This window comes from Poeciliopsis prolifica, unplaced genomic scaffold, assembly GCF_027474105.1.
Source record: "Poeciliopsis prolifica strain line A6 unplaced genomic scaffold, Auburn_PproV2 SCAFFOLD087, whole genome shotgun sequence".
Taxonomy (NCBI): Eukaryota; Metazoa; Chordata; class Actinopteri; order Cyprinodontiformes; family Poeciliidae; genus Poeciliopsis; species Poeciliopsis prolifica.
The window spans coordinates 456532-479112 of record NW_026562462.1 but is presented as its reverse complement, the minus strand read 5'-3'; the positions used below and the strand labels follow the sequence as shown (position 1 = coordinate 479112).

The 22581-nt window shown below is 36.7% G+C and overlaps 2 protein-coding genes, 4 pseudogenes and 3 gene segments (V, D, J or C); 5 read left to right on the top strand and 4 right to left on the bottom strand.

Annotated features, from left to right (window-relative positions):
* Window positions 1–511: 511 nt before the first annotated feature.
* LOC129353298 (zinc finger protein 629-like) lies at window positions 512–2868 on the bottom strand. The gene is made up of 2 exons (XM_055022576.1): window positions 2580–2868; window positions 512–2083 (listed from the first exon to the last, which is right to left on the bottom strand). The coding sequence occupies exons 1-2, from the start codon at window positions 2776–2778 to the stop codon at window positions 1446–1448; spliced, it is 837 nt and encodes a 278-aa protein (XP_054878551.1). The 5' UTR covers window positions 2779–2868; the 3' UTR covers window positions 512–1445.
* A 978-nt stretch (window positions 2869–3846) lies between these two features.
* LOC129353297 (zinc finger protein 32-like) lies at window positions 3847–7049 on the bottom strand. The gene is made up of 2 exons (XM_055022575.1): window positions 6594–7049; window positions 3847–5788 (listed from the first exon to the last, which is right to left on the bottom strand). The coding sequence occupies exons 1-2, from the start codon at window positions 6859–6861 to the stop codon at window positions 4920–4922; spliced, it is 1137 nt and encodes a 378-aa protein (XP_054878550.1). The 5' UTR covers window positions 6862–7049; the 3' UTR covers window positions 3847–4919.
* A 2692-nt stretch (window positions 7050–9741) lies between these two features.
* Window positions 9742–10217, top strand: LOC129353272 (Ig kappa chain V-III region PC 2485/PC 4039-like). The segment is given in 2 exon segments: window positions 9742–9790; window positions 9883–10217. Coding segments are annotated over 2 exon segments (384 nt in total).
* A 693-nt stretch (window positions 10218–10910) lies between these two features.
* LOC129353252 (immunoglobulin kappa variable 1-39-like) lies at window positions 10911–11490 on the top strand. The segment is given in 2 exon segments: window positions 10911–10998; window positions 11169–11490. Coding segments are annotated over 2 exon segments (360 nt in total).
* A 574-nt stretch (window positions 11491–12064) lies between these two features.
* On the bottom strand, window positions 12065–14169 carry LOC129353271 (Ig kappa-b4 chain C region-like; annotated as a pseudogene).
* A 1129-nt stretch (window positions 14170–15298) lies between these two features.
* On the top strand, window positions 15299–16032 carry LOC129353251 (immunoglobulin kappa variable 4-1-like; annotated as a pseudogene).
* Window positions 16033–16561: 529 nt separating this feature from the next.
* On the top strand, window positions 16562–17181 carry LOC129353257 (immunoglobulin kappa variable 1D-12-like; annotated as a pseudogene).
* A 591-nt stretch (window positions 17182–17772) lies between these two features.
* On the bottom strand, window positions 17773–19231 carry LOC129353270 (Ig kappa-b4 chain C region-like; annotated as a pseudogene).
* Window positions 19232–21609: 2378 nt separating this feature from the next.
* Window positions 21610–22175, top strand: LOC129353253 (immunoglobulin kappa variable 6D-21-like). The segment is given in 2 exon segments: window positions 21610–21697; window positions 21868–22175. Coding segments are annotated over 2 exon segments (360 nt in total).
* The last annotated feature ends 406 nt before the right edge of the window (window positions 22176–22581 follow it).

Sequence of the window (22581 nt, the reverse complement as noted above, 5' to 3'; positions counted from 1 at the left end):
TGAAAGCTTAAAGGTAGGACAAGCTAAGCTGCCCCATGAATTTCCTGACATTTCCTCATCCGTATCCTTCAGCTGAAGCCACAGGTTACAAAAAATCAATAAGATCTCATTGTTCAAAGCCATCAGTGAGGAGCTGAGAACAAAACTATTAGATACATACACTGCCTGGCCAAAAAAAAAAATCAAATATTTCATTGGACCGTGTTCAGCTGTGATTATGACACCCATTCACTACTGTTTCAATAATGTCACAAGATTTATTTTCATCCAGACCTGCATTCATTTGTTCATCAAGTTGTTGTACTGATGATGTAAAAGTCCAAACGGCTTCTCCAGAACATCACAAAGGTTCTTAATGGGCTTGAGATCCGGACTCGGGTTGGTTTCGGGTCTCGTCTTTCACAGAAAATAAAAGCGAATTTGCTCATCTCCTGGTAAAATTGTGCAAGGGAAAAGTTTTAGCAAAGGTAAAAAAAAGTTTGGAAATATTTATTTTGGTCACAAAAACACAGCATTTAAACATGTACACTTTTGAAATCCATCATCTGTGTATGAAATTAAAGAAGTCAAATGAAAATATCCTATTTTTAATTCCCTGTGATTCACATATCCATAAGGTTTCTATATTCCACTCTCACTGTGATTGGCATAATCTTGCTGACATGCAGCTCCACTCATAAACTCACACATAAAACTTTATCCTCACAAAGATTAATTCAGAAACTGAAGTATTACACCAACTTATTGTAAGTCATTATCTTGTAAAAACTGAGCCATCCGGTGTAATAGTGCACTTACATGTTTTTGCAAAAGAAAAAAACAGAAAAGCAAAAAGTCTGTTTGATGAAAGGGAAGATCATTTTCAGCTCGGTGCAAAAACAAACACCTACAAACAGAAACCTGGACGATATTTCTTTGTAGATTTCCAAAGAAAGATTTAAGGCAGAAATGTTTGTAATAAAAAAAAAAAAAAACAATCCCAAATAAAAATTAAAATAAATTAGATTTTGAATTAAACATAATGCAGTTGGAGGGATTTCAGCAGGTCAGAAGTTTATAAAAACTACAATTAGCTTTCAAAATATGATTGAGGCCAGGCTGCTTCCCATCTCCAATCGTCATTGGACGATAGGCAGGGTAGACCCTGGACATGTCACCAGCCCAACACACACACACACCAAAGGACAATTTGTAGAGGCCAGTCAATCGAACAGTCTTTTGCATGTGGAAGGCAAACCAGGCTGGGATTCAAGCATTCTTCCTGCAAGGCAGCAATGCTTCAAACTTCACCATTGTGCAGCACACCACTAAAAACAATGGAAGCTAACAGGTACATCATCCATTCTAATGTTCAACAACAGGCTTGGTTGAAAAAAAGGACAGTGAGACAAATACTTTCTTATTTTTATACGTCCATTCAGTCATTTTTGTGGCCGCTACCACGCTCAGCCTGAGCTCTGCTGGGACTTCTCCTTCATGTGTCTGCGGATGTGCCTCTTGAAGTTGGAGTTGTCGCTGAAGCTGCGGCCGCACACGTGGCAGCTGTACGGCTTCTCGCCCGTATGGACCCGCAGGTGTTTCTGGTAGCCATCTGACCGCGTTAGTCTCTTCCCGCAAATATTGCACGTGAACGATTTGTCGACTTTGCCGTCAATTTTTCGGTGACTCCTCGTGTGTTTGGCCCACTGAGAGCGCTGGTAAAACGCTTGGCCACAGATGGTGCACATGTAGGAGTCCACTACTTTAGGGAGAGTCATGTCAACACAGTGATGCTGGCTGTTTCCTAAAGCTACAGGTTGATCATCGTTGAGCTCAGAGCCGGTCTGTTGGACTGAGGTTCCAGGCTGCGGATCAATGTCTGGGTCGTGCAGGTCCTGGCAGAACTTTAAGCCCAGAGACCCGGTGGAATCGTTGTCCTGTTGCGTTCGTGCTGAGTTTTTCTGGAACAACAGAAAACTCGTATTGCTCTCACCCGGTGGATCTGACCACACATCCTCCTCTGGTTCCTCCTCTTTGATGCGACTCGGCGGTTCCTCTTCGTTGAGCTCTACGCCGGAGCTCCAGTCCTGCTGCTCAGAGACGGCTGCAAAGCACACGTTTAGATTTTTAAACCATTAAATGCTCAGCTTCATCATCTGACAAAAAGAACTATGTTTCAATCTTTTATTTCTACTAATTTTGATAATTATGGAAAATTAGACAAATGACAATAAAAAACAGAAATGTTACATCCATGCTTGTGAAAGTAATAGGGGAATACTCCTGACTTGGTATGTGGACCAAACTCCAAGACTTTGTGACTTAGCCTACAGGTAGGCTAAGTCACAAAAAGTCATTGACAAAGAAGTAATCAGTGTCATGAATAAGGTTTATCAAAGGAAGGTTGACAAAAAAGCCATATATAAATATCAGGACAAAATGAAATTAAGTAAAATATCGGATGTTTAGAGCAAAACAACTTGAAAAAAAACTTGTGCTCAATTGAAAGTCGTACCGTCATAAATAACTGTTGTTGCCAAATGAAACTGATTTTCGTTTTACATAAAGCCAGAGATGCAGCTGGAGAAGCGTCTCCATACCTGAGCTGTCGGCCTGCAGGGAGATCCGCGGCTTCCTGGAGAGCTCCAGCAGGCGGCGCTGGCGGACAATCTCCAGCTTGGAGCGGGTGATCTCCTTCTCATATTCCACTATGGCTCTCCCAAACACCTCGAAAATTTCCTCTGCAGCCACGGTAAGCCGCTGGTTGATCACAAGCCGCAACATCTCGATTTTCGACATTTCCGCGATAACTTCAGAGGATTCTTAACCAGAAGAAATATGATCGAATACCGGATGAAAAACTGTGGAGATCCGGTGACTTGTGTTCCAGCTACGGCTCCAGGTTAACTTCTGTGAGGCGTCCGAAGAAATCTTATGAAAGGCCTCCAGCGCCCCCACCTGGTCAGGAAGGCTTATTACAGGTTTACAACTTAACATTGACGCAAATGTTTTATCACGCATATTTTCAACAATAAAAAATATATACAATACTTTTTATTATTATTATTTCTTTACACTGTTGACATTTAGTTTCTTTTCAATTTTAATTTAAATTGCTAGGGCATTTTTAAAACATTTTTCCAATTGGTTCTCTACATTTTATTAAAATGTTCACATATTTTACTTCCTCTATATTACTATTATCTATAGTGATTTATATTTGATTATCAATATTTGTGTATTTCTGGTGAAATGGTCTATCTTTTTTCCACATGTAGCTCACCCACATGTTACTGAGCTATGTTTAAATTCAGACTTCTTCACACTTAATTTTGCAAAATTTTCTGTTTATTTTATTTGGCAAATACTTTTTTTACTATTTTAATATCCCGGTAAAGATAGAAGTTTTCTTTTGAAAATAAGACCTACATAAAATTGAGGGAAAAGTCATTAGTTTTAATTTTATATTTTACAGTCTATAATTAGCAATCCAATCGGTCTATTAGTCTGAAAACTGTATCAGTAGTAGGTAGGTTTCTATCACCTACTTTTCAAGTGTAGATGGAAACCAAAGCATTGCTTCACTTTGCTCTATTTTTAGGCCATAATGTTTTACTTATATCAAATAATGTTGCTTTTATATTATTGTTTTATATATCAACATTTGAATTCTCTAAATTCTGACTCTTTTTCATTAGATTTTTTTTTTACTTAACATTATGACAAAGAACAACTAATACAGTTGCATTAAGTCAAAGGTGTAAACTGTGTTAAGCTATATAAAGATATAACATTGGCCACATCAATCCAAAACAATCTGAATAAAACAGATTCTAGATCTTTGTTTATGTGATGAAGTTTTGATTTTCTTCCTACAAACATGAATTTATTGAAATCTCCCACACAACAAAAGTTTCAACTTTTATCCAGACAAATTGTGTTAACTTTAGCCAAGGGTACAAGAAATTATAATCAGTATAAAAATAAGAAAAGTCATCATCTTAAAGAGAAAACTTTAGCAAAGAGAAATGCAAATGTTTAAACAACTGAGACCATTATGAATCAGATCCAAACATTTTATAAGAATAAATGTTAGTGGGAACAAAATCCAAAATAACAATAAAACAAAGATGTAATAAACTGCTACAAATCGGAAAACTGAGGATGGAGGTGTGAGAGAGTCTTATGCCATCCTCACAAGATACCACCCTCGGCGGTTGCTCATATGAGAAACCACCATAACGTGCCATCAATTTTGGGAACATCTGAAGAGGGACATGGACAGAGAAGTGCTCTCGATCTGATAGAGTTGGACAACTTTCTGAATACAACATTAATGAGCCAAGATATGGGCATGAAGTTATGACAACTACCAAAGAAAACTAAATGCTGGAATTAAACAAAAATGTACAAAGTATTAATCTAAGGGTGTGCAGTTGCATGCACCTATTGTAATAATTTTCTTTGAACAGATTTTTTTTCAGTAGAATTTTGCAGGATGTTTTAATGTGACATTTAATTATATTATATCTACCTTTTTAACAATTTTTCAAAAAGTTTATTGCTTTTATTGTTTAGGATAAAGCTAGAGAAGTTTTTCTTCAATATTTCTGACTTACAATAAGCAGATTTTCAAAATTGCTTTTTCTTGTAAATATAATAAACCAAACAAAAAATATCTAATTACAAAGAGCAAGGCTCAGTTACTGCTTCCACAGGTGTTCAAAAAGTGATGGATTTAAATGTCTTTGCATATTAATCATATGATTTGAAGACAACAAATCCTAAAATTAAAATAAAATGACTGACATATCTGAAACAGAATAAAAGTTTCTAGTCATCAATAAACTCTGATGAAATGTTCCTTTGATAAAAGTGTCCATTACTTTTCTCTGTCTCACAGGGGAAGCCCTTCTGCAGCAGCTCAAGTGTCCCAGCTGTCAGGTGGCAGTGATGGCGGCACAGATCAGGCCTTTCTTCTGACACGGGTGTTTATAGAAGCTGGACAGCTGACTGAAGCTGCGGGCGCAAATGGAGCACCGGTACGGCCTCTCTCCTGTGTGTGTCCGCAGGTGGACTGTCAGGTTTCCCTTCTCCGTGAAGCTGTGACCGCAGTACATGCAGGCGAACGGCTTCTCGCCCATGTGGCTGCGCACGTGGCGCACCAGCGACGCCCGCCGGCCGAAGCTCTTGCCGCAGATGCTGCAGCTGTGTGGCCGTTCGCCCGAGTGGATCTTCATATGGATGCGGAGGTTCCCTCGCAGCGTGAAGCTCTGCCCACAGACGCTGCAACGGAATGATGTTTCTCTGTGAGCTTTCAGATGAAGCTTGATGCTTTCCATTTGTTTCATCTGTTTTCCACAAACTCCACAGTTCTCCTGATGCACTGCAGCGTGGGTGATCAGGTAGCCCATCTTCTGGAAGGTGATGCCACAAATCTGGCAGTCAAACTGTAACGGATCAGTGGAGGCCTGAGGTTCTGAACTGGAACTTTGATCTTTGTTTTCTGCCATTTCCTCTGACTTCCACAACGTGGCATCATCTCTCCAGCCGTCCTCACTGTTCTCTGTGTCAGAGTCCTCACAGATGACTCGGTCATCACTCGCTGCTTCTGGATCCAGCTGGTGTGTTAAACTTGGGGGATGGCATGTTGTCGACTCTCCAAAGTCCTCATCCACACCTTCTGACTTAATCAGAGCAGCAGAGGTGTCGACAACTTTCTCTATAAGATTGTCGGTATGAAACAGTGGGGCATCAAGGCTCTGGTGTTCAGGACATTTCTTCATCCAGGATGAGTCCTGCAGAGGCTCTAAAAGATGAAACAACCACAGAAAGCTCATTGATCCACTTTAAGATCAATGAAAAAGCTTATTCAATAGTAATGTTTATGTCATACACTTTACAAGAAATTTAGCATTATATTTATAAAAAAATATTTAAACTGTTAGCATGTTAATTTGGCTGCAACAAGTTTCAGGAAACTTAATTTTTTATTTTCAAATGTTTCACACAGAATTTTCTTTCAAAATATTCTCTATTTGAAAAAAATACAAAAATATTTGCTTCAACACTCTAATCAGTACAGTGCTTTGTAAAAATATTCACACCGCTTGAACTTTTTCACATTTTGTCACCAAAATTTGATCTTTTCTTGTAATATATTTGGTGTTTATGTATCTGCAACAGCTTGGGCCGCTGAATCAAACCTGTCTGTTCCTGAATTGTGGTGAGAGTGCCACATAAAAGTATGTAAAATGATTACATGATTACACCTTGGACAACCTGGGTTAGACTCGAACATAATCACAGAAATATTGAAAACAACTTAATATTTTTCTTCTACATCACAAATATGCCCTACTTTCTGCTGGGCTATCACATAAAAAGAGCTTTTACTAGATGTGTTTTTAAGTGTTTTAAACGGAAAGAATTCAAGTGTGTTTTAAACTGGAAATGATAACTGTTCTCTAAATACAGCTGTCATTATTTGCTGGTTTAATGTTTTCAAAATTAAACCAACATACACGTTTAAGAGTGAAGGATTATTTAATGTCATTTTTAGTGTTTTTGGTTTTAAAAAGCAGTAACTATGCTTGCAGTTCACACAAACCAACCTGTTGCCCGGCTCCACTCCCCGGACCTCAGGCTGTCCAGTTCCCGCTGCTGGCAGTTTATCTGCTCCTGGTACCGAGCCACTGTCTTCCCGAACACAATCAGAATGTCCTCCACTGCTGCCGCCAGCCGCTCGTTCAGGAACACCCTGAATGTTTCCACCTCTGACTGGGGAATGACCACAGGCTCCACGGTAGTCTCTACCGCTCCGACTGCGGCGAAAGGCGGCGGAGAGAACAGCGACGGGAACATTTGTCTCTCAACGGACATGGCTACAGCCTCCCTAAGCGCCTGTGTGTTCAAAAAGGTAAAATAAATACATATATTGGCATTAAAAGAGGAGGTAATAGATAAAAACAAGAAACGAGAGAGATAGACGACAGGTGGGTGTTACTAATAAGAGATTTTCTGATGGATTTGAGGCTGTAAAGTTAAAAGTAAACAAAGCAGAAGCCGGGTCCGTCCAAGAAACACGTCCGGAGAAATCTTTGGGTGAAAGTTAGCGATAGTTCCGCTGTGCCAGTGAGGCCGTTTCCCGACAGTGCCTCTGGTGTTGGGAGTGCAAACGTGCATGTGTAGGGATCATGGACATAAGAAATGGGTAGAAACTAGTCAAAATGTTTCCGCTGCATTTAATCAAGTAACTTTGGGAGAACAGTAGAATGTCTGGTAGTTTTATCACAATATATTTTTCATGTTTAATTGAGGGTAAATATGAGCAAAGTATTGATGTTTTACTTGAGGACAATTTCTGAATACCACTTCAAATACCACTAAATGAAATACAAGTTTGTTTTAACCAGAAGAACATATTGCAACCTATGTTCTGCTGAATGTAACAGCTTTGTCTCTATTACCCCCAAAAAAGCAGCAGAGACGCTATATGCTGTCTTCTAATAATGCACAGACTTTTTTCAGTTGAGTTAACCTGAAACAGTGAATATGAATCATAATAAACAACTGTGCTCTGTTTAGGGGGAACCTCAAGCAATATAGTACAAAAACAATTCATATCTGTGAATGTATTTCATTCAAGCAGAGACAAAATCAACTGATTTATAAGAGCATGTTTAACCAGATTCAGTGCCAAAAACCTGCAATATTGACAGAATGAGCAAATGTTTTATTCATAGGAGAAATCAGATTTTACTATACGCACACATTTTTTCTTACCATTGTTGCATTTTGCTTCACAGTACACCACAAGAGGACACCATTAGTCCAAAAATGAGTGTTGCACATTAGATGTGTTCAATTACATATTTCCGTGTCTAGACAACGGAAATAGTCATCCTCTGTACAGAATGAGCACAACGCAAAGATCAACAAAAAGTTGGTGGATTATTCACTTCTTTCTTCTTAAGACTTCTGATAAAATACTTAATTAAAGGTTATTCCCTAGAGTTGCAGAGTGTGTGGGAAGATCCAGTTTCCTGGATCAAATGAATTGTTTGTGAGCAGGCCTCTGCAGAGTGAGGAAATCCACTGAAGAGTGATTCAGCCATTTGATTATGTTGCATTGGAGAAAAAAAACATTTTAAAACTGCAGGGGCAGAGAGTAAGACTTTTTGTGGAACAGTAAATATTAAACCAGAATAACCTGCTGAAACAATAATAATATCTGTAATACATTAGGAAAAAATAAAACATAAATAAAAATAGGAGTTCAGTTAAAAAACTAAATATCTTCTTTTTTAACTACATTTCTTAACAATATTTTTTCTATTACTTTCTGCTTTGCAATATTGATTTACCCAAAATAGTTACTAAGAAAATTATCCACACAGTTGAAATATTTGCCCATTATTATCATGTATGAAAATCGGAACATGAATACCTGACTGTTATCTATCAGACTTCAAGTTGAAGACATTTTTTGCAGTTGTCTGGTCCCATTTTTGACAAAAGTTAAACCATGTTTTAAAACAAAATAATTTGCTTGGTTTTTCGCAAGATGCACAAAAAGGTAAAAATAGAAATAGAAGCCTGTAAAAAAACACAACTCAATAGAAGAGACAGTGAAGGGATGGAATGAACAATGTTTTAAAATAAAAAAAAGACTTCACAGGAAGCTGTTGGTTAATAAAATGCAGAGTTTCACTTCTTTCTTCAAACTTCTGGAACATGGAAACAGACATGCATCACTGATGAACCATGGCAGCAGACAGGTTTCAGGGCTAAAGTTGGAAGTTTCACATTTTGTGGCCCTTACAGTATGCAAATCACATTGGATCATGAACAAATTAATAAACAAGACTTATCTTGACCTGTGCAATATACTTCATAATGTAAGGTTGAATTCTTTAAATATACCGTATTTTAATTTGGCTCTGAAGAAGAGATTGCATTGTCTTAGTGTGCACATTTATTATTAAGTTAACAATCAAGTATATGAGTAAGTGAACTTTAGCAGGGCAACACAGAGACAAACAACCGAACACACTCACACCTCGGGAGAATTTAGAGAGACCAATTAACCTAACAGCCATGTTTCTGGACTGTAGGAGGAAGCTGGAGTACCGGGAGAGAAACCTCACATGAGAACTCCATGCAGAAAGACCCTGGGCCAGGAATCGAACCCAGGACCTTCTTGATGCAAGGCAACAGTGCTAATAACTGTGCCACTGTGAAGCCCTGACTGTAGACAGATAAAGAAAATATCAGATTATTATAATTGGATGTTTTACATTATGTTTACAGTAATCCCTTAATTTCACAAAAAAAATTCTTATTACTTGAAGTAATAGGCCAAGACTTGAAGAAATGTGAACTTGGAGAACTAACAAAAGACGAAAGTGATAGCAAGAAGGCCTTCTAACCTCCATTTTTGGAGCTTGAAAGACGGATCACTAAAATACAAAACAGGCAAAACAAAAATGGTCATGCATTATTCTTATGGTTTGTTGTCTTGGGGCTAAATATTTCACTCAATAACGTTGAATGTATGAATAATTTTTAAGTATGAAGCCTCCTCAGAATAATCTAGGTCCCTATCGGAGGTAATTGGAGCATTTCCATAGAGTCACTTTGCATCAGCAGCTCCATGCTCCAGCGCTCTGGGAGAGTTTATAGTCCTGACAGTTGAACACTGGATGACTGACAGCTGTCCTTCATCACAACGAAGACACAGAAATCCTCCTCATCTAAAACATGTCTTTGATCTGCGTCCTCATCTGGACTCTCCTCTGCTTCACTCAGGGTGAGGAAAATCATTTTTCTGTCATGTGAAAATTATTTGGAGTTTAGCTGAGTTTCACCATCTCATGTCCAGAGTTTCTTCTCTCTCCTCAGGATCTGATGGACAAAATATTGTTGTGACTCAATCAGCAGCCAGATCAGTGCAGCTCGGTCAGACGGTCACTATTGACTGTAAGGCCAGTAGACAAGTAGCTTGTAGCCCATACTGTCTGTCCTGGTACCATCAGAAACCTGGAGAAGCTCCTAAACCTCTGATCTACTACACATCATCCAGATTTTCAGGAATCTCCTCCAGATTCAGTGGAAGTGGAAAAGGAAATGGATTAGACTTCACTCTGACCATCAGTGGAGTTCAGGCTGAAGATGCAGGAGTTTATTACTGTATGAGTGCTCACTCCATCAACAGTCAGTGGATGTTCACACAGTGAAAAATCACCGTACAAAAACCTCCCTCAGTCTTACAACAGAAACTGAACTTTGTTCTGCACCTGGAATCTGCTGCTGAAACTGATACAGTTCATTAAACACAAACACACTGAACACATATTAATAATTTAAAATATAATAAACAGAAGAAACAACCAGTATCCAAGTCAATTCTTGGTATTCCTCTTCTGACAGATAAAGTTTTGATGAATAATTTCAAATCATGACATGAAGCAGAACACATTCTATAAACGACCAGGTTGAATATATATATATTTCTCTCCAGTCAAATGGAATCACCTAAAATATTCATATCACAGAAATTAAAACTGTTCTGGTATTTAAGGATTATAAAAGTGGCAAAACACATGATAAACATTTTCTGTTACACATTTTATTGAGTAGATCTCAGGATTAATAACACAATAGAATATCTTTAAAATAAATTGTTACTCTTTAATGATGCTAAAATTACTGTAACCTGAACAAACCTGTCATTTTATGACCATAATCAGAGTATAATAACACCATAAAGAGACACTTTTCAATATTCATTGACATTATCAGCAGTGTTGCAGCAGTGAGGAGGAAACCTGCTGCCGGTTCATCTCCAGCTGACTGACTCTGTGTGTTTGCATATGTGTCCCTCCTCTCTGCTCCAGCTGTTAAGAGGTCAGAGTTGATCAGTGGCTGTCCAGGCCTTTCAGAGCCACTGACACACCAGCAGCACAATGATGATGTCACTGACTCCACTGCTGACCATCCTGGGGCTCCTGGTTCAGGGTGAGACTCTGAGAGAAACTTGGTTTGAAGAAGATATGATAATTAAAATTCTACTATCAGAGAGAAATATTGAAACAAGATGTTAAAGTTTTATTTTATCTACTCAGAGATTATCGATCATTGTTAACCAAACATAGTTTCTCTCACTTGATATTTTTGATGTTTTCCAGGTTCATCAGGAGACATCATCCTGACTCAGACTCCTGGATCTCAGTCTGTTGCTGCAGGACAAACTGTCACCATCAAATGTAAAACCAGTTCAAGTGTTGGTAGCTATCTCCACTGGTACCTTCAGAAACCTGCAGAAGCTCCTAAACTCCTGATTTATGGAGCTACAACTCGTCAGTCTGGAGTTCCAGCTCGTTTCAGTGGAAGTGGATCTGGTTCTGACTACACTTTGACCATCAGTGGAGTTCAGGCTGAAGATTCAGGAGTTTATTACTGTCAGCAGGGTTACAGCAGAACGTTCACACAGTGATAGAACGTCGTACAAAAACCTCCTTCAGCTGGAGAGGAACTGATCCGACTCAACAGCTGCACTGAAAATAAAACACTGAAAGTTTCCACAAATCATTTATTTATGTTTATTAATTTTCTAGTTTTTAAGGTTATTCATTCATTCAAGCTTTTTCTCTATTATAGATTTTTTATTTTTGACATCAATTTGGATCTGACACAAAAAATAATAAAAAATAATTCTTTCCCATTTGGTTAGGAATAATGAAGAAACAAAAAATGCACTAGGAATTTCAACAGTTTATAGAAATGTTTTTTCAAATCATTGTTTGTCCAAGTAGCCATTTTTGAGAAGGTTCTTACTTTTAATGGTGGTAGTTCCTAAATATTTTTCCCTAGCTTTAAAACTGTATTCCAAATATGTTTTTAAATTTAATGATAATTTACAGGACAATTGATTCTATTCTTGTGATAAATAGTGACAATGTCTCAAGAGATTAAAAGCAAAACATAAAGAAGTAAAACAGTAGAACATAACTAAAATATTTAGAGCTGATTAAAAAAGCAGCTACACACCAGAAATTGATGAGTAAATATTTATTATCTGAACAGTGACAAACATGACAAAGCAAACATGAATCAGTGAAAATAGAGAATAATCAGCAGAGAAAGAGTGAAAGCAGTGACAGATTAAAGCCAGTATCAGAATCAGGTCAGGACTGGGAACACTGGTCTCTCCTCAGTGTCTCTGTGACTGCAGACTGGGAGCTCTGGGAGGCCTCACAGGTCACAGAGCCCCCTTCCTCCACTGGTCTGCAGGGATCCTCAGGGTGCTGCTCCAGCTGTAGAGGCCGTCATTCTGCAGCACCCCGGGGCTCCTGCTCTGCTCCCAGCTGCTGCTGCTGCTGCCGTCCAGCTTCCAGGACAGAGTCCAGTCTGAGGGGAAGCCCTTGTTGGCCAGACACATGAGGGTAACCTGCTGCTGCTGCAGCTCCACACTGGAGGGGGGCAGCACTGTCAGGGTGGGGCGGGTATCACCTAGGAAACACCAATCAGGTTAGAGAACAGGAACCGCACACCTGCTAACCAGACAGCAGAAACTGGAACATCTTTACTGTGGGAGAAATGACTTTCTTTAAGATTCTTCAGTTGAACATTTTTCTGCTCCACCAGTTTCTCCCTCACACTCTGTTTCACTTCCCTTCACCGTGAACTCCTGCATATCAGCACATAGTCCTCATGTAACCTGAAATACACTAAACTAGAAAATGAGATTAAACATAAACTGAGCTCTACTTTCCCTCCCTTTCATAAAACATCACATTAAATCTTAAGCAGGATCATTTTTAAAACCAAAATAAAAACTTTCTGATGTTCATCTTGGTAGACAATACTTCATTTTTAAGTAAAAAATAGACATGAAACTTTTCATCATATTAACACTTACAGTAGACCAGCTGTAGGGCAAAAATGACTAGGAAAATTTGAAAAACAATATATATATATTCTTTTAAAGCAATTTTGAAACTTCAATATAAATATTATCAACAAATATTTTGATATGTAATTTACTTTTCTATTGTATATAATCTTCATCCTATTTTTTTTGTTTAAAGCATTTAACAAGATTAAAATCCAGTTTGAAAAATAACATGTTCAGGATTATTAAATGTTTCATTACATTTAATTAGTGAGACAGAAATGTGAAGTCCACAATTCCTTAGAAATGTTGAAAAATATAAATTACTCCATTCACCCTTTTCATGATCCTCTTATGATCATTCTCATAATTTATCTCACAATAAATGTTAAATATTCAGAAACTTACGTCCAACATCCAGCCTGGTTCCTCCACCAAAAGTCCACCACAGTGATACAAACTAATTGAGTCGTCGTACAAAAACCTCTGACTGCAGAGACTCGGCTCTCTGACTCTGAACACAACAAACTGATTCTGACTGAAAACATTCAATGAGACTGAAGTCATATTTTCCCTTCATATAATAAATACAAAACTTTCTACCAGTGAGAAAATAATAATTATTTCTCTCTCTATGTTTCTTTTTACTGGCACAACATGAAGTTTTCATCTCTGACTGAAGCAAATGAATAAACCTAAATTATGGACGTTTCCAATTATATTAGTTTGTTGATGAACTTAACAACGATGTTCTGCTCATATTTTAATAAAATACGTGAAATATTAAACTTACTTCCAATATCCAGTCTGGTTCCTCCACCAAACGTGAACCACAGTGATACAAACTGGTTGAGTCGTCGTACAAAAACCTCTAACTGTAGAGACACCGATGTCAAAAAAAACTAATTTCTACAAGCCGAGGGCCGGACTGGTTCAATGTTTATTACCATATATTGAAATGATTGCATGTAGCTTATTGAACCAAGACCTAACACAGTGTATATTATTTAATAATTAAAAGAATAAAGCAATATTTTGTTATGGCTCTGTCAGTAACCTCAAGTGAAAACATTTTCAACAGACAAACAGCAAAAAATTTAATTGTTTTGAAAAACATGTTTCTTAATATCAAGATAAATACATAAATTAAGTGCATGCATTATAAACTGAAAATGCATTATTGTGTTGCTCTATATTCTTGTCTTCGTCTGTGTGTTTTTGAGAAGCTTAATAGATTATATTCTTAGATTACAGCCAAACTTTCTCCACAGAAAACAAACAGGCAGTGAGGGCATAGTTACTTTGAAAAAGTAACCTTTCCTTTGTTGATTTGTGGGATTTTGCGTGAACAGATTTAACTGTAAAGAACAAGAAAGAAACAAAAATTTAGTATTTATTTGCAAAATAAAATCATAAAAATCATAAAAAGATGCAAAGGCTTTAGATCTCAATTAATGGAAAGAAAACAAATTCATATTAATTTAGAAACATCAATACTAATGTTTTACCATGAGGTTTTCAATGGGGATCGAGACAGAGGTCTCTTAATTTTTAGAACTGTAAAGAAAACCCTTCAATGAACTAACTTCATAATTCATAGTAGAAATATGCCTGAATGATAAAGGTATATTTTCCAATCTTTTACTTCCGGATAAATAGAATTAAAGTAAAAACTGTTATTTCTGTTTCTACAGGTTAATATTAATTTAAATACACAAAGTTCACTGGATTGTATCACAAACAATAAATATAAATTCGTATATTCAACATACAGCTGAGCAGATTTGGCCTAACTGAGAATGTCTGAGAACAAAATCTTCCATTATGATATTTTCTATGTGTGGGAATATAAATCAGCTGGTATCAGTGGGAAACGTCCGTCACTTTAGCTGCATTAAGACGACAATGGTGTCAATGAATTTCACAATGAAATATTTAAATAATCAGACATTTAAATTGAAATATTTTTAACCGAAAAGATGATCAGTTAAATCAAACAGTTTTAGTTTGTTTTTCTTTATTGTACTTTTTGTGACAATCAATTTCAAAAGCTCAAAAGTTTAGATTGAGTTTCTACAGTCCACCAGTATGATTGAAAATTAGTCATTTTACTAGTTACTAATAGTTAATTTACAAACCCATCAACAATACAAGTAACTAAAACATTTGACTGAATTAAATCAGCTGATAAAAACATGTCTGAATTTGAAAAATGTACTTGTGAGACCAGAATTAATCCAAATCTATAATTGCAATGACATATTTGTAAAGCAAAAGTTTCATTATAGAATAATCATAAAACTCAATCTAAAGGATTCCATTGAAATCTTAAATAAAGTGATTTGCATCAGCAGCTTCATGCTCCAGCGCTCTGGGAGAGTTTATAGTCCTGACAGTTGAACACTGGATGACTGACAGCTGTCCTTCATCACAACGAAGACACAGAAATCCTCCTCATCTAAAACATGACTTTGATCTGCGTCCTCATCTGGACTCTCCTCTGCTTCACTCAGGGTGAGGAAAATCATTTTTCTGTCATGTGAAAATCATTTGGAGTGTAGCTGAGTTTCACCATCTCATGTCCAGAGTTTCTTCTCTCTCCTCAGGATCTGATGGACAAAATGTTGTTGTGACTCAATCAGCAGCCAGATCAGTGCAGCTCAGTCAGACGGTCACTATTGACTGTAAGGCCAGTAGACAAGTATATCTATGCACTTCTCCATCTGGTTACTGTCTGTCCTGGTACCATCAAAACCTGGAGAAGCTCCTAAAGCTCTGATCTACTGGACATCATCCAGATTTTCAGGAATTTCCTCCAGATTCAGTGGAAGTGGAGCAGGAAATGGATTAGACTTCATTCTGACCATCAGTGGAGTTCAGGCTGAAGATGCAGGAGTTTATTACTGTATGAGTGCTCACCTCATCAACAGTCAGTGGCTGTTCACACAGTGAAAAATCACCGTACAAAAACCTCCCTCTGTCTTACAACAGAAACTGAACTTTGTTCTGCACCTGGAATCTGCTGCTGAAACTGATACAGTTCATTAAACACAAACACACTGAACACACATATTAATAATTTAAAATATAATAAACAGAAGAAAACAACCAGTATCCAGGTCAATTCTTGGTATTCCTCTTCTGACAAATAAAGTTTTGATGAATAATTTCCAATCATGACATGAAGCAGAACACATTCTATAAACGACCAGACTGAATATATATATATTTTTTTCTTCAGTCAAATGGAATCACTTCTATTATTCATATCACAGAAATGAAAACAGTTCTGGTATTTAAGGATTATAAAAGTGTCAAAACAAATGATAAACATTTTCAGTTACACATTTTATTGAGTAGATTTCAGGATTAATAACACAATAGAATATCTTTAAAATAAATTGTTACTCTTTAATTGATACTAAAATTACTGTAACCTGAACAAACCTGTCATTTTATGACCATAATCAGAGTATAATAACACCATAAAGAGACACTTTTCAATATTCATTGACATTATCAGCAGTGTTGCAGCAGTGAGGAGGAAACCTGCTGCCGGTTCATCTCCAGCTGACTGACTCTGTGTGTTTGCATATGTGTCCTGCCTCTCTGCTCCAGCTGTTAAGAGGTCAGAGTTGATCAGTGGCTGTCCAGGCCTTTCAGAGCCACTGACACACCAGCAGCACAATGATGTCACTGACTCCACTGCTGACCATCCTGGGGCTCCTGGTTCAGGGTGAGACTCTGAGAGAAACTTGGTTTGAAGAAGATATGATAATTAAAATTCTGCTATTATGGAGAAATATTGAAACAAGATGTTAATGGTTTCTTCCATCCATTCAGAAATGATCAATCAATCATTGGTAATCAAACATAGTTTCTCTCAATTTTTATTTTTTATGTTTTCCAGGTTCATCAGGAGAAATAATAGTGACTCAAACTCCCGGATCTCATTCTGTTGCTGCAGGACAAACTGTCACCATCAAATGTAAAACCAGTTTCAAGTGTTGGTAGCAGTCTCTACTGGTACCTTCAGAAACCTGCAGAAGCTCCTAAACTCCTGATTTATGCAGCTACAACTCTTCAGTCTGGAGTTCCAGCTCGGTTCAGTGGAAGTGGATCTGGTTCTGACTACACTCTGACCATCAGTGGAGTTCAGGCTGAAGATTCAGGAGTTTATTACTGTCAGCAGGGTAGCAGCTACCCGATCACACAGTGATAGAACGTCGTACAAAAACCTCCTTCAGCTGGAGAGGAACTGATCCGACTCAACAGCTGCACTGAAACAAAAACAGTAAAAGTTTCCAGAAAAGTATTTATTCATTTGATAATTTTTACATTTATTCATTCATTTAGTCTCATGTTTTTTTTTCTCGAGTATGTAGCTTTATCATTTTTAATGCTTTGTGATCTGAGTCAAAATAAAAAATTAAATTATATATATATATATATATATATATATATATATATATATATATATATATATATATATATATATATATATATATATATATATAAAATAAAATAATAGCTATATGGTCATAAGATGTAACCAAAAATCCATATGTAACCAAACATCCATACAGAATTAAAAAATATATTTGTGTATAACATTTTTCTATTTTTCAGATCATTTTATTCTAGGTTCTTATAATTATCTGATTTTATAGATCTATGATTTATTGTTGATGGTAATATATCAACATTTTTTATTTTTTTTAAACTCCAAACATGTATTTCAAAAATCTAATTTTAAATTCACAATAATTTTATTTTCAGGCTGTTTAATCCTAGTCTGTGGATGCATAATGTCTAAAAACAACAAAAGTCAAAGAAAAGACACTGAGACCAAATAAACAGATTTAAAGCTGAATATAAAAGCAGCTACACACCAGAAGTTGATGAGTAAATATTTATTATCTGAACAGTGACAAACATGACAAAGCAAACATGACTCAGTGAAAATTCAGAATAATCAGCAGAGATAGAGTGAGAGCAGTGACAGATTAAAGCCAGTATCAGAATCAGCTCAGTACTGGGAACACTGGTCTCTCCTCAGTGTCTCTGTGACTGCAGACTGGGAGCTCTGGGAGGCCTCACAGGTCACAGAGCCCACCTTCCTCCACTGGTCTGCAGGATCCTCAGGGTGCTGCTCCAGCTGTAGAGGCCGTCATTCTGCAGCACCCCGGGGCTCCTGCTCTGCTCCCAGCTGCTGCTGCTGCTGCCGTCCAGCTTCCAGGACAGAGTCCAGTCTGAGGGGAAGCCCTTGTTGGCCAGACACAGGAGGGTAACCTGCTGCTGCTGCAGCTCCACACTGGAGGGGGGCAGCACTGTCAGGGTGGGGCGGGTATCACCTAGGAACACCAATCAGGTTAGAGATCAGGAACCGCACACCTGCTAACCAGACAGCAGAAACTGGAACATCTTTACTGTGGGAGAAATGACTTTCTTTAAGATTCTTCAGTTGAACATTTTTCTGCTCCACCAGTTTCTCCCTCACACTCTGTTTCACTTCCCTTCACTGTGAACTCCTGCATATCAGCACATAGTCCTCATGTAACCTGAAATACACTAAACTAGAAAATAAGATTAAACATAAACTGAGCTCTACTTTCCCTCCCTTTCATAAAACATCACATTAAATCTTAAACAGGATCAGTTTTTAAAACCAAAATAAAAACTTTCCGATTTTCATCTTGGTAGACAATACTTCATTTTTTAAGTAAAAAAGACATGAAACTTTTCATTATATTAACACTTACAGTAGACCAGCTGTTGGGCAAATGTGACGAGGAAAATTTGAAAAACAATATATATATATTCTTTTAAAGCAATTTTGAAACTTCAATATAAATATTATCAACCAATATTTTGATGTGTAATTTATTATTTTAACGTAAATGATCTTAATCCTATTTTTTTTTGTTGTTTAAAGCATTTAACAAGATTAAAATCCAGTTTGAAAATAACATGTTCAGCATTATTTAAATGTTTCATTACATTTAATTAGTGAGACAGAAATGTGAAGTCCACAATTCCTTAGAAATGTTGAAAAAATAAATTACTCCATTCACCCTTTTCATGATCCTCTTATGATCATTCTCATAATTTATCTCACAATAAATGTTAAATATTCAGAAACTTACGTCCAACATCCAGCCTGGTTCCTCCACCAAAAGTCCACCACAGTGATACAAACTAATTGAGTCGTCGTACAAAACCTCTGACTGCAGTCAAATTAAAAAAATCAGAAAAAGATGCAAAGGCTTTAGATCTCAAGTAATGGAAAGAAAACAAATTGATATTAATTTAGAAACATCAATACTAGTGTTTTACCATGAGGTTTTCAATGGCCATCAAGACAGAGGTCTCTTAATTTTTAGAACTGTACACAAAAACCCTTCAATGAACCAACTTCATAATTCATAGTGGAAAACATGCCTGAATGATTAAAGTATATTTTTCAATCTGTTACTTCTGGATAAATAGAAGTAAAGTAAAAACTGTTATTTCTGTTTCTACAGGTTAATATTAATTTAAATACACAAAGTTCACTGGATTGTATCACAAACTATAAATATAAATTCATATATTCAACATACAGCTGAGCAGATTTGGGCCTAACTGAGAATAACTGAGAACAAAATCTTCCATTATGATATTTTCTATGTGTGGAATATAAATCAGCTGGTATCAGTGGGAAACGTCCGTCACTTTGGCTGCATTAAGACGACTAATGTTGTCAATAAATTTCACAATGAAATGTTTAAATAATCAGACATTTAAATTTAAATATTTTTTACCGAAAAGATGATCAGTTAAATCGAACAGTTTTAGTTTGTTTTTATTTATTGTACTTTTTGTGACAATCATTTTCAAAAGCTCAAAAGTTAGGATTGAGTTTCTACAGTCCACCAGTATGATTGAAAATTAGTCATTTTACTGGTTAAATCCTAAGAAACTCAATAATATACAGCTTAAAGTTCAAACATTTGACAAAAGATTCAAAACCCAATTAAAAATTATATATAATAAATTAAGCCGAGAATAAATTTAATCTTTTTGTCTTTCTAAAGTTAATTTTATTCTTTATAATACATGTGTTTTAATAGAGATTATTCCTTCTTAGATCTAAGATCTCAGTAATAGAATAGACCACTTATAAAATGACAAAACAGGATAAATAATTTACAAACCCATCAACAATACAAGTAACTAAAACATTTGACTGAATTAAATCAGCTGATAAAAACATGTCTGAATTTGAAAAATGTTCTTGTGAGACCAGAATGAATCCAAATCTATAATTGCAACGACATATTTGTAAAGCAAAAGGTTCATTATAAAATAATTATAAAACTCAATCTAAAGGATTCCATTCAAATCTTAAATAAAGTGATTTGCATCAGCAGCTCCATGCTCCAGCGCTCTGGGAGAGTTTATAGTCCTGACAGTTGAACACTGGATGACTGACAGCTGTCCTTCATCACAACGAAGACACAGAAATCCTCCTCATCTAAAACATGACTTTGATCTGCGTCCTCATCTGGACTCTCCTCTGCTTCACTCAGGGTGAGGAAAATCATTTTTCTGTCATGTGAAAATCATTTGGAGTGTAGCTGAGTTTCACCATCTCATGTCCAGAGTTTCTTCTCTCTCCTCAGGATCTGATGGACAAAATATTGTTGTGACTCAATCAGCAGCCAAATCAGTGTAGCTCAGTCAGACGGTCACTACTGAGTGTAAGGCCAGTCAGGCACTTTCAAAAATCTATTGCAACATCAATTCACAGGTCTGCCTATCCTGGTACCATCAGAAACCTGGAGAAGCTCCTAAAGCTCTTATATATGGAATGTCAACCAGATTTTCAGGAATCTCCTCCAGATTCAGTGGAAGTGGAGCAGGAAATGGATTAGACTTCACTCTGACCATCAGTGGAGTTCAGGCTGAAGATGCAGGAGTTTATTACTGTATGAGTGATCACTCCATCAACAGTCAGTGGGTGTTCACACAGTGAAAAATCACCGTACAAAAAACCTCCCTCAGTCTGACTGAACAGAAACTGAACGATAAAGATGGAAGCTGCTGCAGAAGCCGACAGTTCACTGAACACAGGTCCACGATATATAACTATAAGCACAAGAACACAATCAGTAACAACATACATTTTCTGCTACCATCCTCTGAAACTTTAAAAACATATAAAGAACAATTTTTAGTCACTTTTTAATTCTTGGTCTGAGATTAAGCAAAGCATATTCAGCACAGATATGCTGATTTTTCCTGTTTTTTGCCAAATCATGCAAAAATTAATCATATCAAGCAGTCAGATCACAGAAATTAGAAAGATTCTGGTTCAAACGATAAAAAAAATACTTACATACAAAATAAATGTTTTCAGTCAGAAACTTGATCAAGTTGATCAGTAGATAAATTACAAAGTAGATTTTTTTTTAAATCAATAGTTATACTTTTGAAATGACACTAAGAATTACAAAGTTAACAAACTGGCACATCATTTTTAATGACATGTAGAGAAGAAAATGATAATGTGGTATTATAACACCACAAAGAGAAATACATTTAGATATTTCTTGACATTATCAGCAGTGTTGCAGCAGTGAGGAGGAAACCTGCTGCCGGTTCATCTCCAGCTGACTGAGTGTGTGTGTTTGCATATGTGTCCTGCCTCTCTGCTCCAGCTGTTAAGAGGTCAGAGTTGATCAGTGGCTGTCCAGGCCTTTCAGAGCCACTGACACACCAGCAGCACAATGATGATGTCACTGACTCCACTGCTGACCATCCTGGGGCTCCTGGTTCAGGGTGAGACTCTGAGAGAAACTTGGTTTGAAGACGATATGATAATTAAAATTCTGCTATCAGGGATAAATATTGAAACAAGATTTAAAGTTTTATTTTATCTACTCAGAGATTATCAATCATTGTTAATCAAACATAGTTTCTCTCAATTGATATTTTTTGATGTTTTCCAGGTTCATCAGGAGACATCATCCTGACTCAGACTCCTGGATCTCAGTCTGTTGCTGCAGGACAAACTGTCACCATCAAATGTAAAACCAGTTCAAGTGTTTATGGCAATCTCCACTGGTACCTTCAGAAACCTGCAGAAGCTCCTAAACTCCTGATTTCTGGAGCTACATCTCGTCAGTCTGGAGTTCCAGCTCGGTTCAGTGGAAGTGGATCTGGTTCTGACTTCACTCTGACCATCAGTGGAGTTCAGGCTGAAGATTCAGGAGTTTATTACTGTCAGCAGGGTAGCATGTTTCCACTCACACAGTGATAGAACGTCGTACAAAAACCTTCAGCTGGAGAGGAACTGATCCGACTCAACAGCTGCACTGAAACTAAAACACTGAAAGTTTCCACAAATCATTTATTTTGTTTCTTAATTTTCTAGTTTTTAAGGTTATTTATTCATTCAAGCTTTTTCCACTAATATAGATTTTTTATTTTTGACGTCAATTTGGATCTGACACAAAAAATAATAAGAAAAATAATTATTTCCCATTTGGTTAGGAATATTAAAGAAACAAAAATGTACTAGGAATTTCAACAGTTTATAGAAATATTTTTTCAAATCATTTTTGTCCAAGTAGCCATTTTTGAGAAGGTTCTTACTTTTAATGGTGGTAGTTCCTAAATATTTTTCCCTAGCTTTAAAACTGTATTCCAAATATGTTTTTAAA

Excerpts from the sequence above, each read along its gene's own strand:
- LOC129353298 (XM_055022576.1), bottom strand. The coding sequence starts at position 2,778 with ATGTCGAAAATCGAGATGTTGCGGCTTGTGATCAACCAGCGGCTTACC. Across the intron at positions 2,084-2,579 it reads CCTGCAGGCCGACAGCTCAG|CCGTCTCTGAGCAGCAGGAC; the intron begins GTATGGAGACGC and ends TGTGCTTTGCAG.
- LOC129353297 (XM_055022575.1), bottom strand. The coding sequence starts at position 6,861 with ATGTCCGTTGAGAGACAAATGTTCCCGTCGCTGTTCTCTCCGCCGCCT. Across the intron at positions 5,789-6,593 it reads GGAGTGGAGCCGGGCAACAG|AGCCTCTGCAGGACTCATCC; the intron begins GTTGGTTTGTGT and ends TTCATCTTTTAG.